Source organism: Cutaneotrichosporon oleaginosum, assembly GCF_008065305.1.
Source record: "Cutaneotrichosporon oleaginosum strain ATCC 20508 chromosome Unknown ATCC20508_contig05, whole genome shotgun sequence".
Lineage (NCBI taxonomy): Eukaryota > Fungi > Basidiomycota > Tremellomycetes > Trichosporonales > Trichosporonaceae > Cutaneotrichosporon > Cutaneotrichosporon oleaginosum.
The window spans coordinates 74,646-90,155 of NW_027072174.1; the positions used below are offsets into that span (position 1 = coordinate 74,646).

Here is a 15,510-nt window from a genome sequence, read left to right on the forward strand (position 1 = left end):
CCCCGCACTCTCGCGGCACCTCCACCGGCTGACTCAGAGCGAAGTCGCGCAGCCACTGGCGTCGGCGTCGCATGAATAGCAACGTCGATGGCACGCGGGGCTGCTTCTATGGCCGCCCTTGGCGCCGTAGGTAACCAGCGAGCGCGGCCGAGACCGGCTACACGCCTGCACGTACCCCTGCTCTGTCATCTTTGTGACCGAGACAAGATATTGTTGTCACGGGATTCGGACGTCGCCGATCTCGGCTTGCATCCGGCTATCACCTCTCCAGCTCTCCAGGTATGTGTGGGCATCGTCTTGGCTCGCCACTTGGTCCAGCTATAAGCGATCGCGACGCACACTGTTCAAGCACCAAACCATGACGCGCGACGTAGACAGCACCAACGGAATCAACGGCTCCAACGGCTCCAACGGGAGCACGAGAGGCGGCGGCGGAGGCGCCAGCGCGCACGGCGCGACGCGGTGGGACGGGGACGGCTCCCAGCCCTACTCGTTCCCGGACATTACGATGGGCACGCGCCGGCGCGTGCGCGTCATCTCGATCGGCGGCGGGGCGAGCGCGATCAACCTCGCCTTCCAGTTCAAAACGCACATGACAGATCTCGAGCACGTCGCATACGACCGCAACCCCACGTTGGGGGGGACGTGGTTGGAGAACCGGTGCGCGTCGCCGCCCTGCGTCCACTGATACCAGATACCCAGGGTGCGCTTGCGATGTGCCCTCGCACTCGTACCAGTACAGCTGGGCGCCGTGGAGCGGGTGGAAGTCGTTCTACTCATCCTCAGAGCAGATCTACGAGTACATGAACATGGTCGTGGACAAGTTTGGACTGCGCGGCGACTTCCGCACCAGCCACGAGGTGATGAGCGCACATTGGGACGACGAGGCCGCGCAGTGGGTCGTGCGTGTACGCGGGCCCGACGGCGAGTTTGAGGACCGCGCAGACTTCCTGTTCAATGGGAGCGGCGTACTCAAGTATGTCTAGCTCATTCTCCGCTGACAGCAGCAAGTGGAAGTGGCCGGCGATCGAGGGCCTGCACTCGTTCAAGGGACACTTGGTGCACTCGGCGGCGTGGGACCAGTCCTACGACTTCAAGGACAAGAAAATGGCGATCATCGGCGCGGGCTCGACGGCGGTGCAGATTGTCCCGGTGCTGCAAAAGCTCGTGTCGCACATGAAGTGCTTCATCCGCTCTCCGGTGTGGATCACGCCGGCTTTCGCGGCGCAGTACGCCGGGCCGGGCGGCACAAACTTCGACTACACGCCCGAGCAGAAGGCCGAGTTTGACGCCGACCCCCAAAAGTGGCTCGAGTACCGCAAGGGCATCGAGAGCAGCATCAATTGCCGCTATCTCTTCGTGACCAAGGGCACGCCGCAGGCCGCCGAGGCCAAGGCGGTCAGCAAGGCGCAGATGGAGGCCAAGCTGGCCTCCAAGCCCGAGATCGCCAAGCTCCTCATTCCCGACTTTATGGTCGGCTGCCGCCGCCCCACGCCCGGCAATGGCTACTTGGAGGCGCTTGTGGCGGACAACGTCGAGGTGGTGAGCAACCCCATCGTGCGGGTGGAGGAGCGCGGGCTCGTCACGGCCGACGGCACGCTGCACGAGGTAGACACGATCGTGTGCGCGACGGGCTTTGACGTGAGCCTCAAGCCCCGCTTCCCCTTCACGGGGCGGAACGGCGCCGACCTCGCCAAGCGGTGGGCGACCGAGCCCACCGAGGCGTACATGGGCGTCATGGTCGACGAGCACCCAAACTACTTCAGTAAGCTTTGCGGGGTGCGCCGCTGACGCGTGTAGTCTCGCTGGGCCCGTCGTCGCCCGTCGCGCACGGCTCCATCCTCCCCTGCATGGAGAAGATGAGCCACTACATCATGAAGGTGATCCGCAAGATGCAGGTGGAGCCGATCCGCGCGATCGCGCCCTCCAAGGCCGCGGTGCGCGAGTTCAACGAGCACCGCAATAGCCAGCTCGCGACGACCGCGTGGAGCGACCGCTGCAGCTCGTGGTTCAAGAACGGCACGGTCGACGGCCCCGTCGTCGCCGTACACCCCGGAAGCAGGCTGCACTACTTTGAGATGATTGCCGAGCCGCGGTACGAGGACATGGACATTGAGTACAGCAACAACCGGTTCGCGTACCTCGGCAACGGGCGGACGCGGCGTGAGGTCGAGGGCCGCGATCTGGCGTGGTACCTCGAGTCGCCATATGATGTGACGCTCCCGTATCCGGACCCGTAGTGCGTGGGGATAGAGGAGGCAAGCGAGTGTAAACTGCAGATGTAATGATGTCAGGCCGCGTGGGGTCACCACTGACTAAGGTGTGGGGAGACATAGACTCGAGCACCATGCTTCACCTTAACGCCGCGTCAGCAATGACGCTGCGTCAGTAGTAATACAACCTTGCAGCATCGATCATTGCCGCTCTGAACGCGCCAGCATCGACGTGGCGCGGACATGTCGACATCGCCACTGACAATTCCGTCGGCCGACGCCCTTCGACCCTCGCCCGGAGCTAGATTGATCCACGAACGTGCCTGGGAAATAATTGAAAGGGACGCGTGGAGGCCGATCCGCGGCTCATAAAGATCAGTCAGCGACATCGAGGCAATCAGTTGTTGTTGTGGCTCTCATTCACTTGTGCATACTCCCAGTCCCTCTCGCCTACGCTTCAAACACACCGCGAGGGCGCGCCCTCTGCTCTCTTCTCCGTCTTTTTGTCTCCCTACGTCAACAAACCCCCCTCCCCACTTCCCCGCCCATGTGGCTCCGCCTCCGCCTCGCGATGGTGGCGCTCGCCGCTCTTCTTTTGCCGCTCCTCGTCGCCGCAGGGCTCTGGGACGGCGGCAAGCCCGAGTCCAAGGTCGCCCGCAACGTCCTCGAAGGCAAGACGGAGGGGTACTGCAGCGTGAGCCCCATGTATGTCGGAGCTAACCTCAGCCGTCCGGGCCGATCGAGGCGACCAACTGCGCGTACGAAACCGTCGAAGCACTGAACAAGGACCTCTTCCCCGCGCTCCACAGCCTCGTGTCGCACCCCTTCTTCCGGTACTACAAAGTGGACCTGTACCGGGAATGCCCGTTCTGGCGAGAGAACGGGCTGTGCATGAACCGGGCGTGCGGCGTCGAGACGATCGACGAGGCCGACGTGCCCGAGAAGTGGCGGACGGCGGCGCTCTCCGAAGTGGTGTTGACGGACGTCAACGAGGGCGTGAACGGGTGCTATTTCCGCGACGACGACTTCTGCTTCATCGAAGACGACGCGACGCCGGACGGGCAGTACATCGACCTCATCGAGAACCCGGAGCGGTTTACGGGATACGCGGGCGACTCGGCGCACAACGTCTGGCGCGCAATTTACCAGGAGAACTGCTTCGGCTTGAGCGAGAGCGTCATCGAAGCCGCGCGCAAGGGCAAGGTCGTTCCCGGCCGCTCCCGCGCCGCCGGCATGGGCTTGAACCCACTCCAAGCGGGGCATGCGCCGCAAGACGCCGACCTGTGCGAGGAGAAGAAGCTCTACTACCGCCTGATTTCTGGTGAGTCTGCTGCGCTGCGCAGTAGTGTCTGACGCCAGGCCTGCACGCGTCCATCTCGATCCACATCTGCGCCGACTACCTCGACCAAGCGACGGGGGAGTGGGCGCCTAACCTGGACTGCTTCGTCTCCCGTGTCGCGACGCACCCCGAGCGCCTGTCCAACGTCTACTTCAACGCGGTGCTCCTACTGCGCGCCGTGGCGCGCGCAGCCCCCTACTTCCGCGCGTACGATATCGGGATCACGCCGCGCGGCCGTGAAAACGAATGCACGCGCGCGCAACGCGCGTCCGACGCGCGCACGCGCACCGAGTTCGACGGCGTAATCGGGCTGGCACAGCGCCTCGCCTCCGGTTTCGACGAAGAAGCGTTCTTCGCGGGCCCCGACGCGCCCGTCCTCATCGAGCAGTTCAAGGGCGCGTTCCGCAACGTCAGCGCGATCATGGACTGTGTCGGGTGCGACAAATGCCGGCTGTGGGGCAAGATGCAGGTGGGCGGGTTCGGGACCCGCGCTCAAGATCCTGTTTGCGCTCGACGACGCCGACCTCGATCCCCGCGCGAACCCGAACCTGCTGCAGCGCAGCGAAGTCGTCGCGCTCTTCAACACGCTGCACCGCGTCACGGAGAGCCTGCAGGCCGTAGAGGAGTTCAGGCAGATATATGCGCGCACGCAGGCGGAGGAGGCGGCGGCGGCGCCGGGGCGCGTCGCGCGCAAAGCTGCGGAGCGGGAGGCCGCGCGCATGGCCGCGCGCGAGAGGGAGTGGGGGCCGTGGCTGGGTGCTGCGGCGCTGTCGGTCGTCGCGGCGGTGAGGAGGGGGTGTGGCGGGTGTGTGCGCGCCGCGAGCGAGTTGTTGGGCAGCGCGGCGCACAAGGGCGAGTTGTAACAGAATAGACATGGCATCGCATTGCATTGCATTTGCGGCGGGGTGGTAGCAGGGGCTGTGGGACGGTGGGGTAGAGCGACGCGCTGAATGCTTGCGTGCGTGCGTGCTTGGGACGCTGGAATCATGGGGTGGTCTCGCGACGAGGAGAGGGTCCCACGATGGGCTGTACAATATCAAGAGGGTTGATCAGGTGGGCGGCTGTTGGTACCGAGAAGACATGAAGCAGAGCTGCCCTCGAGCTGCCCTCCTAGCTGGCCCTCCCAGTGTGCATCACAGTGAAGCATCTGCAGTGTCACATCCCAGAACAGACGTTGAAGTCGGAAAAGACGCATCCTGGATTCCCGCCTCATCCCTCCAAAAGGTGGAAAGCGATTACGACACCACCCATAGTACTCAATCTGATAGCATGACAACCAATGGTACACAAATGAAGACAGTAGAATGATGGTACAAGGGAGGGAGTGTCCTGGCAGGCAATGGCTGGTGGGGCGACGGGCGTCCATGCTGACATGCGAGACTGTACCCTGGCCGCAAGCCTAGCCACGCCCGACCGGGACCTGCCGCACAACGACCTCCTCGATAACAGGCTTGTCGAGGTTGCGCTTGCCCTCTGGGCGCTCGACGATCATCTCGCGCTCAATGATAAACTTGCCCTCCTTGTACTTCTCGCCTGGCTCGTACGCAAAGTCCTGGCGTCAGCCAGTTCGCTCTCCCGGACTCACATACTTCCACCCCAACACGTGGTGGCAGACGCTGCAGTACAAGTCGCGCACGGTGTGCTTGCCTGTGCGCATCGTGCGGTCCTCGGCCTCGGCCGAGGTGTAAACGTTGACGCTTTGGTAAGCTGCTGATGGCTGTGCTGAGTGACGCACACATGGCGGCAGAGGTACGCCCTGCCGTGCTGGCCGGTGAAGTTCTGGCGTCAGCGCGGCGCGGGGCGCGGGGCGAGGGCAACGTACACGGCTCATGACGCTTTCCTGCACGGCGAGGTGGTTGCCGCAGCCGCGGCAGACGTAGACGGTCTCGCCGGCGAGGTAGGTGCGGTAGCTGCGACCCATAGTGTGTCAAGGGGAATGGGTAGGGGAGCGGAGATGCGTGGGAGGGGGACAGGCCTGGGGGTGGCCAGCCGGACAATGGGGGACACAGGGTGATGCGAGGAGCGCCGGAGGGCGTGGACGGGGTGGTGGTGGTCGGCGGTGGTCGGTGTGAGGTGGGTGGTGGGTGGTGGGTGGGTCGGCGGGAGTTAGGGGAGGGTGGGCAGTGATAACGGAGCGCGGGTGGCAATTGCGATCGCGGCGTACTAGTGCGACGTAGAGCGGAGGACGGGTATCGGAGGCGGCGGGGAGCGGGAGCGGAGTGACGAGGCGGGGGCGAGAGGACCGAGTAGTTGAGAGAGATGAGAGATGAGAAGAGAGGATGAGAAACCAAGACAAGAGTAGTTGGTGAGAACAGCAAGTGACGTGGGGAAGGTGGGTGGGTGCACACGTCGTTTCTACCGCGTGTCCGGATCCACCTCGTCCGGCAACTGCCGGGGTTTCTTGTCATCTCTTCCGCTCACGTGATGGTTCTTCCTAGCGAGCTCGCTCTGCATTTGTCTCGGCATCTGCCTTTGGCATCATGCAGAGTACCCCGAGTGTTCATCACCAGCCTGCCGACGGCCGCCAGCGTTGTGCTCCGCCGTCGACGGCATCGATCTGACTCGCATGGTGAAGCGGGTGGCGAAATGTTGCCACCCAGGGATGACATGAACAGGCACGGCGCCATTCCGCATCAGCCCCTTCTGGTCCCCACTATCTCATCGCTGCCCACCGAGCAGATCAGAGCTCCCAGGGGATGCATAGAGTACAACATGAACAGGTGCATGAGTGGGCTGATGAAAGTGTGCCAAAGACGGGGTGACCAAGGTGAAGATATACAGCCGCCTACTCCTCGGTGGCTGTGTCAAAGCCCATACCTGCGCGTCGTGGGCCGTGGTCCGGACCCGAACCGTGAAGCTCAATCCACGGCAGGAGTGTGTCAAAGTCCTCCCACCCAAAGCTGGCGTACATCCCATTAGGGCCGAGGTTGGGCTGAATGCCCTCGACCTCAGAGTCTTGCGGCACGCCGGGCGGGTAGGCCTCCTTGCGCGAGCTCGGGAACAGTTGCGCGATGATACTGTCGTCAGCTACTCATAGCTTGCGCCGTGGCTCACATCATGGGCCCGACCCAACGGGAGCGGCGACCCTCAATGCTCGTCTCGGCCATGGCCTCGCCGTCCGTACCCCAGATACCCTCGTTGCCGCTCCAGACGCGATCGTCCGCGTCCTCCTCAACCTCGCGATAGTCCGCACGAAAGTCACGCACGCGGCGGAGGGCCTCGAGAGTGGTCTCCTCAGGGTCCTCCTCGAAGGGCGTGTAGTTCGGATATTGGGCGTGACTGTAGGCCGGTGTAGGATATTGCGTGGGTCGATAGGGGAATCGCTGGCGGAGGCTGGGTGGCGGTGATGCATCAGGCGTCGGTGGAGTGGGAGGGTCTGAGTGGTCCTCCGGAAGCGTGGGGAGCGTTTCGGCCTGCATGGAGATAGGGGTAGTGAGTTGAGTGGGTGGTGGAGTAAGAGTCAGATGATCATGCTGCTGAGTGGGTGCGGCGGTATTCGCAGAGTTGTCGCCACCGGGTCCCGCGGTGCTGACATTGAGGATGGGTACGAGGGGCGACACCGGACTGCCCGGTAGAGGTAGACTGCTTGTGGACGATCTCCTGCCCATACCAAAGGCCCATGAGCGGCGCCGATCACTCTCACGGCTCCACGAGCGCGTTAGAGGAAATAACGGAGTAGTGGACGGGACAGCCTCTGGATTGTCAGAGGAGCTGCCTTGGCCATTGTCGACCGAGTGGCGGCGACCAGGCCGCCAGTTGAATCCGGTGAAGAGGGGAGGCCGTCTAGTCGCGCCTGCGCCTACCGATCCGACCGACGTTGTTCTCGTCAAGGGAACGTACTGCTGGGCTGGCGCTGATGTCGCCACACCAAGTACAGGGACGGCCGCAATGGGGACAGCAAAGGATATCGAGTTGGCCCGGGGCGGGGGCGCTGGGATGCCACTGGGTCCTGTGCCTTGCGGCGGGGCGCTGTTGCGGTGAGGGACCTTGCGCGGCCGCGTGTTCTCGGTTACAGGGCGCAAGAGAGGTGGATGCACAACAAAATGGGCATTGGGATTGACGTAGTACGACGCCTTGTTGGCCAGCACGCCAACGGCAAGAATCCGCACGTCTTGGAGGTGGCATAGGACGCGGACGACGGTGGGGTACCCCGTGACGCCGCCCTGCTGCTTGAGCTCGTCGAGAATCTCATAAGGATCGAACGTGCGCGTGTAGATGCGGTTCAGCGATGCACTTCCGTTGCGTCTAAGATGAATGAATCTCTGCCGTTAGTTTTTTGGGTCTGGTCTCGTTGGGCTCAACGCACCGTCCAGGCTTCGTGGTGGGCACAGCCTGACGCCCTGTGGTCGAGGCGGCTGAGAGTTCGAAGGAACGCGGCTCGCCATTTGTCTTCTGGGTTCTTGTATCTCTTCCAGCTCGGCAAGAATCGGCGCTCGAACGCCTCTTTCCAGATATCGTCTTTCCAGCGGCCAAACTCGAAGCGCTCGAGGATCCAGCGCGCCGGTGCGCGCACGAGCACGTCGAGGAAGAGGCGGCCGTTGTCCTCGCCCACAAAGTGGCGGAGGGAGGGAAGCACCTCAAACTGCGGCGGATATGGCGGGCCCTTGCGCACAACGCCTTTGATCACGGCGCGGAGTGGGGTCAGATGCGTCTCCGTGAGAGTGTGAAGCGCCGTGCTGGTCGAGAGGAAGTGGAGCAGGTCGCGTTGGGGAAGAAAGCTGCTGTTAGGGCTGAAGCCTGGCGGCGCACCTGGCGATCTGGCTGAGGATCTCGGAGGGGAGGTCGAGCAGCTCGAGAGGCTCGTCGTTGTCAGTGCTTGGTGGCGAGAGCATGGTAGTGGGCGATGGGAGACGTGTGAGGGACGGTTGTCAGTTGACTCTTGGTTCATGTAACCGATCGTCTAGGCCATCCACAAGGACCAGGAACGTGTGGAGACCCCGCACTTCATTTGCCACCGCCACGCCGGCGTTTCCTCCCCCTCGACTCGACCTCCACCTCGGTCCATTCACTCTCGCACGAGTCGTCGAGTCTCACAACAACTCGATCGCTTCTCTACACTCTACCATGTCCCTCCGTTCCGCCTCGACTCTTACGCTGGCCCGCCGGGCGCCTGCGTTCGCCGCCCCGCTCGCGGCAGCGCAGCGCTTCAACTCGTCCTCTGCCTCTGCGCGGGGATCTACCAGCTCGGAGCTTCCCATGACCTGGAGCGAATACCTTGCGATGCGCAAGCGGCGCAGGCAGTGGTCGACGCTCACGACTATCCCTACGTCTATTGGTGGCTTGATGGCTGGCGCTTCGTACTGTGCGCAGCACAGCATGACAGCCGAGGGCGCAACCATCTTTGGCCTCGACCCGATGTGAGTGGCCATGAGGGGACGATGCGAGCGGTGTGATCGGGCGGGGGAAGCAAGGTCGCGGGCTGACAGCAGGATCATGTACGGCGCTGGAACGTAGGTTTTGACAAGCACCAGCGAGACAGGATGCTTACCACGCTTCTAACTTTGGGTGACTACGCTCGATTTAGTGTTGGTGCAATGGGTGAGTCGCGCCTGGGCGTCGGGGAGTCACCTGGAAGGGTTAAGATCGAGTGGAGTTGTCGCCGCTTCGGTGAAGTGTCGAAGGAGAGCTTGTGGTCGCTTCCAGAAACATGATGAGAGGTCCGGGCGTGGGCGCGGAAATGCCCTCCCCTCTTCGGTGGCGGGGATGCCAGTCCATGACTCTTCTTCCCAGACCGCGCCAACTCGGCCGTGATCTTTGCGAGGAGGTAGACGGGCCACACCTCCATCAAAGTCACTCCTCGTGGGAGAGGGTGGTGGGACATGAAATGAGACTTGATCTCAAGTTGTCAACTGTGCCAGCCCACTGCCCCTTGCCCTCCATTATGTCGCTCTCAACATGCTGCCCACCTCGTGCAATGGACTTCGCAGTTGGTCTCCACCCATCTCCTCTACTTATCCCAAGCAATCCCCCTTCGTGTCCCCACTAACCTTAGCTCTCGGCTACCTCGTTGGGCCCGCGATCGGCAACACTGTTTTTTCCCTCACGCACCCCAAGCTCTCAAAGGGCAACCCTTCTCCTCTCGAGGTGATGGACCGCGAGTTCTTCACGCGCATCAAGGAGAGGCGAGCGGACCCGTCGCGCCAGAGTGTGAACAACCCAGCGCCGGACTATTATGGCGAGAAGGTGGGTTTGGTTGGGTGTGGGAGGCGGCGCAAGCCGGTGGAAGATGGCGTCACAACGCTCACACCAGATCGTCTCGCTCCAGGCATACCGCCGGTGGCTCAAGGACCAGAAGGCGTACGAGCGCAAGGTGGCGCACGGTGTGCCGGAGGACGAGTGATGTTTATTGTAGATGCTTGCTCTGTCCATCTCATGAACGCATTGGCATAGTCGCAGAAGTGTAGCGATGGGGAGTATGGGGCTGGAGCGAGCGGCCCTTGTCGGCTTGGGGACTCGGTGCCCCCGGATGAGCCGGATGGCCGGTCGTGAGAGATGCGGGATGGAGGGTGACGACGGCAAGCGTGAGAAAGTAAGCCACGTGGAACTTTGGGTGGGAGCTTATGAAACTCTTGTAATGTGATTGGAGGAAATGGAATGTCGGTGATACAAGTCCGAAGAGCTCCGTGCAAGTGGCCGGGGTATTCCGGGCCAATTAGTGTGATGGTAGTGACAATTGGAGCATTGCAGCTGCGCCCTCACTGGCCAGTCTCCGACCTTCCCTCTCACACCACCCCCCCCCGTGACCGCCCCACCTCGACTCTCTCACTAACTCTCTCTACTCCTCCTCTCCATCGTATCCATCACTCTCTTCGCCTCTTCATCTCCTGCTCCCCTCCGGCATCACCCTCTCCACGCTCTCCACGCTCTTCACTTACTCCCCACTCTCCCCCCCCCCCCCCCCCCCCCCCCACACCCTCACGCCCAAAATGATGCGCTCAACCTCGGCCCTCCGCGCCCTCCCGCGCATGCCCCTCGCCCGCGGCCTCTCCTCCACCGCTAGCTCTTCCTTTGCTCAGCCCGCCGAGGCCTCCAAGCCCGCCGCCGTCAAGAGCTTCAAGATCTACCGCTGGGTGCGTTCCAAGTCTCCCAAGTGGTGGCGAGTGGGCTAGATAGCCCACTCACGCCCCCCCCCCCCCCGCCTTTCCCAGCCCGACCAGTTCGGATTACTCATGCCAGAACCCAGACACCCCGGCTGAGAAGCCCAAGATGCAGGAGTACAAGGTCGACCTGAACCAGTGCGGGCCAATGATGCTTGATGCCCTCGTGAGTCATTCATCTCTAGTGACTACAGTTTTCGCTAACCCTTTCACAGATCAAGATCAAGAACGAGATGGACCCCACCCTCACCTTCCGCCGCTCTTGCCGCGAGGGTATTTGTGGCTCGTGTGCCATGAACATTGACGGTGTCAACACCCTCGCCTGCCTGTGCCGTATTGACAAGGACACGGCCAAGCCCGCAAAGGTCTACCCCCTCCCTCACAGTGAGTCAGCTTGCTGCGCCACGCCGCGCCGCGCCGACATGACGTCGCGTGGCATTTCTCCGCCCTGTTGTCCAATCACTGACCTCAGTGTACGTGGTCAAGGACCTCGTCCCAGACCTCACCCTCTTCTACAAGCAGTACAAGAGCATTGAGCCCTACCTCAAGAACGACAACCCTCCGACCAAGGAGTTCTACCAGAGCCAGGAGGACCGCAAGAAGCTCGACGGTATGTACGAGTGCATTCTCTGCGCATGCTGCTCCACTTCCTGCCCATCCTACTGGTGGAACCAGGACCAGTACCTCGGCCCCGCCGTCCTCATGCAGGCCTACCGCTGGATCGCCGACTCGCGTGACGCCTACACCGACGAGCGCATGGACCGTCTCCAGAACAACATGTCTCTGTACCGCGTGAGTACAACTTGGCTCCACCGGCAAAAGCGAATACCGACAATGTCGTATTTGCTTCCGCCGTTGCCATGTCCGTCGCGGAGAACACAGCTGACCCCTCAGTGCCACACCATCATGAACTGCTCCCGGACGTGCCCTAAGGGTGAGTTTTGCATAGGTTGAGCGAGGCCGTGTCGGATGCGGCAAATGTCCATCCACCCCTCTCCTTTCCTTCCGCGCGCCGCCCACTGACTCCCAGGCCTCAACCCCGGCCGTGCTATTGCCCTCATGAAGTTGGAGATGGCGACCGGTGCCCCCGTCAAGCACCAGGGCGTCTAATCGAGGCAGCCTGTATTGGAGAGTGTGGTTGATGTCTCAGCAGTCCCGCGAAAGCGGTTTGTATGCATTAAACTGGATACGCATGGCAACAGAGCGGGGCAGCGGTCAGGAGAGCGTGAGCTGTTAGACTCACCTCGTCATCCCGGAATCGGCCGATGCCTACACTTGCCACTCCCACGCGCGCGTCACTGCGCAGACGCTTACTCAGTCGGAGGTTGCAAACGCTTGATCACTCGCAGCACGGGGCGTGAGCTGAGGAGATGGAGGGCGTGGAAACTAAGTGTCGGCAGTTCGGCACATCTCCGTGACGAGAGAGCCAAGTGAGAAGGAGCTGATTTCGTGTCAGGTCCGAGAACTCGTTCAACACGAGTGACTGGGGCATGAGATGTGCCGAGAGAGCACAACCGCGACAACTTATGCGCGGTGACAGACCTTACTGCTGATGGTGACTCACCAGCCACCCCCGCACATCCAGAAGGGAACCACGGAACGGCCATTCCACCCCCGTCCCAGCCCAGCCCAGCCCAGCCCGAAACGTGACAAATGCATGGGTGGTAGGTCGTTGGCGATGGCGTATGCAAAGAATCTAATTAATGCTCGGGGTCCCCACGGCCGTGTCCTCTGTGGGCGGCGGCTGCTCCGTCGCCGTCTCGTCCGCATCCTCGGTCGCGTGCTCGTGCTCTTCCCGAGCCTCTTGCCGCCACGACGCAGTCTCGGTCGCGAGACACACGCTCGAGGGCCGCCGGGAGCGGTCCGAGCGCGAGCCGCGCGAGCTGCGGCGCGAGATCATCATGCCCGGCCGCGGCGACTTGTCCGAGTGCAGCGGCTGGTCGTCCGTGTTGATGCGCATGTCGGCGAGATTGCTCGCGCTTAGCTGCCTGATGAGCGGGCGGAGCGCGTCGACCGTCGAGCTCGGGGCGCGGCTGCGCCGCATGCTGTTCGCAGTGTACTCGGCGCTGGAGACGGCCGTGTCGTCGACGGCGTTGCCTCCCGCAGCACCCTTCGTCGAAGACATGGACAGCGAAGTCATGCCTCCCACACCGCCAAAGAGGAAGCTCATGGACCGCCGGTGCGTGACCGACTGCGTGGACTGAGTCGAGGAGCGGCGCGAGTGGGTCGGGCGAGCACCCGCGCCAGGGGTGTGACCGAAGGACTCCTCTGACACGTTCGTGACAGGCGTGGCAGGCGACTCGTCGCGCCGAGAAACTCTCCTCTGGTTCGGTAGAGTGACGCGGCGCACACGAGGGGAGGCGTTGGGTGAGAGTGCGGGCTGAATACCCAAGTCTTCCCGTTGCGAGTCGGCAAACCGTGTCTGCGGCACAGCAACGGCCTCGACCGACTCGTCAATCTCAGGCTCCTGCACGAGCTCCTCGACCTCGTCCTCGTACAGCTCGCCATCCGCCTCGAGCTCGTCCTCGTCATATTCGTACTCGTCATCAAAGCCGTCGGCGAGCTCCGCCAACCCACGGACCTCAGCGCGGTACTCGGCGATCTCGCGGGTGATGGCTTCACGCAGCTCGTCGACGGTCTGGAGACCCTCAACCTCCTCCCACTTGTCAAAGACAGCAGGACAAGACGGCTCGTCTGCGGGGTCGTGGTAAGTGCCCACATAAGGGTGCTGAAGAGCAGTCGTGACGTCGATGCGCTCATCGGGGTCAAAGACGAGAAGCTTGCTCAGCAGGTCAACGGCTGACAACGTCAGCATCGATCGCTCAGAGGTCTACCGTATCAAGTAGACTCACCATCATGTTCCGCATCAGGGAAGACGTCTTCGAGAGCCACACGTGGGCTATACGGGAGCGTCTTGAGGTATGCACGCGCCTTTTCAGAGCTCATGCGCTTGAGCGTGTCGTCATCGGGGGTACCGAGCACACCCAAGATAAGGTTGAGCTGGTCAACGTAGCTGATGTCAGCCAACGCCGCGCCAGTAATATTCCCGCTTGACTCACTCTTTTCCCTTGAAGACAGGCTTGCCGCCAAGCAGCTCGGCCAAAATGCATCCGATGGACCAAACGTCAATGGCGGTGGTGTAACGGCGATTTGAGAGCATGATTTCCGGTGCGCGGTACCAACGGGTGGCCACATCTGAACGTCAGCAGCGACACGACGGAGGTTCCACTCACACTCTGTGAGACGAAGCTCATCGACCTGCTCTCCAACAGGCTTGAAGCCACGGGCGAGACCAAAATCGCAAATCTTGAGTTCGCAATCAGAGTTGACGAGCAAGTTTCCAGGCTTGAGGTCACGGTGGATAACGTTGGCCGTGTGAATGTACTTCATGCCGCGGAGGAGCTGATAGAGGAAGAACTGGATGTGGTGATTCGAGAGGGTCTGGCCAGATCGCACAATCTGGTGCAAATCGGCCTCCATCGGCTCCATGTAGAGGTATCTGGCTATCAGCATGAGCTCAGCGGCGCATACCGACATTTCGTTGTAACCGTCCCAGACATTGTCGAGGTCGATAAGCCTATCTCGTCAGCCTGAAACTTGCGGTTGGAAGGTGGCGCCGCTAAAGCCCCAGAAGGTGGCGACATACCCGGTTAGGTTCTCATGTTCCCCAAAGTGACGCAGCAAAGTGATTTCACGCAGAGCGCGGCGTGCGAGGATGGGCTTGTCAAAGACGCGTGTGATGCACTTGATTGCGACGGGCTCTCCACTTAGGGTGTCCTGAACGGAGACGACGAGGCCATAGGCTCCTTGGCCCAGGGCACGCAAGAGCTTCCAGCGATTAGGCACGTGGAAGACATGCTTCATGGCGTGCAAAGAGTGGTAACCTCTGCTTTGTTAGTCTGTTGTCGACTGGGAGGAGTACGCACCGAGCTGAGAGGTTCTGCTCAGACAGGGGGTGCTCGTCCTCGCCATATTTGAGCTCGCGCCCTTCCCGGCGTTTAGAACCGGCGGCTGCGGCAGCAGCTAAGCGGCTTGCGCCTGTCTGGGGCGTGGTAGTGGAAGGCAAGACTTGGGAAGCATTTGATCCTGTGCGCTGGTGCGACTGTGTGACCGGTGGAGACCGAGGGCGAGAGGGAGGAGCCATATTGCGCCCTGCTGCGACGGCAGCGACTGGGCCTGCTGCTCTTGCTCCTGCGGCTGGGCCTACGCCTACGCCTACGCCTGCGCCCGCGCCCGTGGTTCCCCCGCTACTGTTGCTTCCGGCGTCGACCTCGGGTGGGCTTGGGATAGCCGACGATGCGGCAGTCGAGGCGGTGGTTAGCGAGGCGGTGGAGACGGGAAGGGAAGGTGCCGAACTGGATGGAGCGCTTGGTCCCTTTGGGGGGGCGGTGGTGGGACCCAAGGAAGCGGCGACGGCTGCTGCGGCTGCGGAGTCGTCTTTATTTGCTCGTCGTGGAAGGACTGTTTTTGAGTGTGATGTAGAAACAGAGTCGAGTGGAATTGTTGGAGAAGAGTCGATGAGGGCCATGTTTGGCGCCTCTTGGGTGGGGGGAGGGGGAGGGGGAGGAGCGCCGTTGACGCGGGTTACGGGGTGGCGCTATGACCCGAGCGGAGGTGGCGGAGGTGGTAGAGGAGCGAAGAGGAGCGAGGAGGAGCGAGGAGAGTGGAGTGATGGATGAAGGGGTGATGAGTGATGGCGAGAGGAGGTTTGTGCGCGGTAAGGGTAGTGGAGGGGGAGGGGAGTGTTAGGGTCAGAGTGAGGGAGTATTGGGTGGCGTCTCGGGAAGAGGGAGGGGGGGGGGGGGGGGGGGGGAGGGGGTTGAGAGTGAGATGAGAATGATGATGATGGTGATGATGGTGA

General features: G+C 62.1%; 7 protein-coding genes across 7 annotated transcripts; 4 read left to right on the plus strand and 3 right to left on the minus strand.

Moving 5' to 3' along the window:
- Positions 1-358: 358 nt before the first annotated feature.
- On the plus strand, positions 359-2,240 carry COLE_05549 (uncharacterized protein; the record flags this gene model as incomplete). The annotated part of the gene is made up of 4 exons (XM_018424527.2): positions 359-660; positions 695-976; positions 1,008-1,765; positions 1,801-2,240. 4 exons carry the CDS (start codon positions 359-361, stop codon positions 2,238-2,240), a joined length of 1,782 nt encoding a protein of 593 aa, XP_018275291.1.
- A 520-nt stretch (positions 2,241-2,760) lies between these two features.
- On the plus strand, positions 2,761-4,860 carry COLE_05550 (uncharacterized protein; the record flags this gene model as incomplete). Its single annotated transcript, XM_018425859.2, has 4 exons — positions 2,761-2,907; positions 2,940-3,534; positions 3,573-4,361; positions 4,733-4,860. The coding sequence occupies 4 exons, from the start codon at positions 2,761-2,763 to the stop codon at positions 4,858-4,860; spliced, it is 1,659 nt and encodes a 552-aa protein (XP_018275290.2).
- A 91-nt stretch (positions 4,861-4,951) lies between these two features.
- On the minus strand, positions 4,952-5,473 carry COLE_05551 (uncharacterized protein; the record flags this gene model as incomplete). The annotated part of the gene is made up of 4 exons (XM_018420035.2): positions 4,952-5,104; positions 5,138-5,249; positions 5,288-5,331; positions 5,375-5,473. 4 exons carry the CDS (start codon positions 5,471-5,473, stop codon positions 4,952-4,954), a joined length of 408 nt encoding a protein of 135 aa, XP_018275289.2.
- Positions 5,474-6,337: 864 nt separating this feature from the next.
- Positions 6,338-8,384, minus strand: COLE_05552 (uncharacterized protein; the record flags this gene model as incomplete). Its single annotated transcript, XM_018421030.2, has 4 exons — positions 6,338-6,569; positions 6,607-7,814; positions 7,859-8,270; positions 8,302-8,384. 4 exons carry the CDS (start codon positions 8,382-8,384, stop codon positions 6,338-6,340), a joined length of 1,935 nt encoding a protein of 644 aa, XP_018275288.1.
- Positions 8,385-8,748: 364 nt separating this feature from the next.
- Positions 8,749-9,892, plus strand: COLE_05553 (uncharacterized protein; the record flags this gene model as incomplete). The annotated part of the gene is made up of 4 exons (XM_065626418.1): positions 8,749-8,909; positions 8,982-9,002; positions 9,531-9,735; positions 9,803-9,892. The coding sequence occupies 4 exons, from the start codon at positions 8,749-8,751 to the stop codon at positions 9,890-9,892; spliced, it is 477 nt and encodes a 158-aa protein (XP_065482229.1).
- A 586-nt stretch (positions 9,893-10,478) lies between these two features.
- Positions 10,479-11,759, plus strand: COLE_05554 (uncharacterized protein; the record flags this gene model as incomplete). The annotated part of the gene is made up of 6 exons (XM_018423668.2): positions 10,479-10,622; positions 10,729-10,815; positions 10,865-11,033; positions 11,122-11,441; positions 11,544-11,583; positions 11,680-11,759. 6 exons carry the CDS (start codon positions 10,479-10,481, stop codon positions 11,757-11,759), a joined length of 840 nt encoding a protein of 279 aa, XP_018277444.1.
- Positions 11,760-12,345: 586 nt separating this feature from the next.
- COLE_05555 (uncharacterized protein) lies at positions 12,346-14,793 on the minus strand (the record flags this gene model as incomplete). The annotated part of the gene is made up of 7 exons (XM_018425480.1): positions 12,346-13,448; positions 13,502-13,662; positions 13,709-13,844; positions 13,883-14,148; positions 14,185-14,226; positions 14,296-14,535; positions 14,576-14,793. The coding sequence occupies 7 exons, from the start codon at positions 14,791-14,793 to the stop codon at positions 12,346-12,348; spliced, it is 2,166 nt and encodes a 721-aa protein (XP_018277445.1).
- Positions 14,794-15,510: the final 717 nt, after the last annotated feature.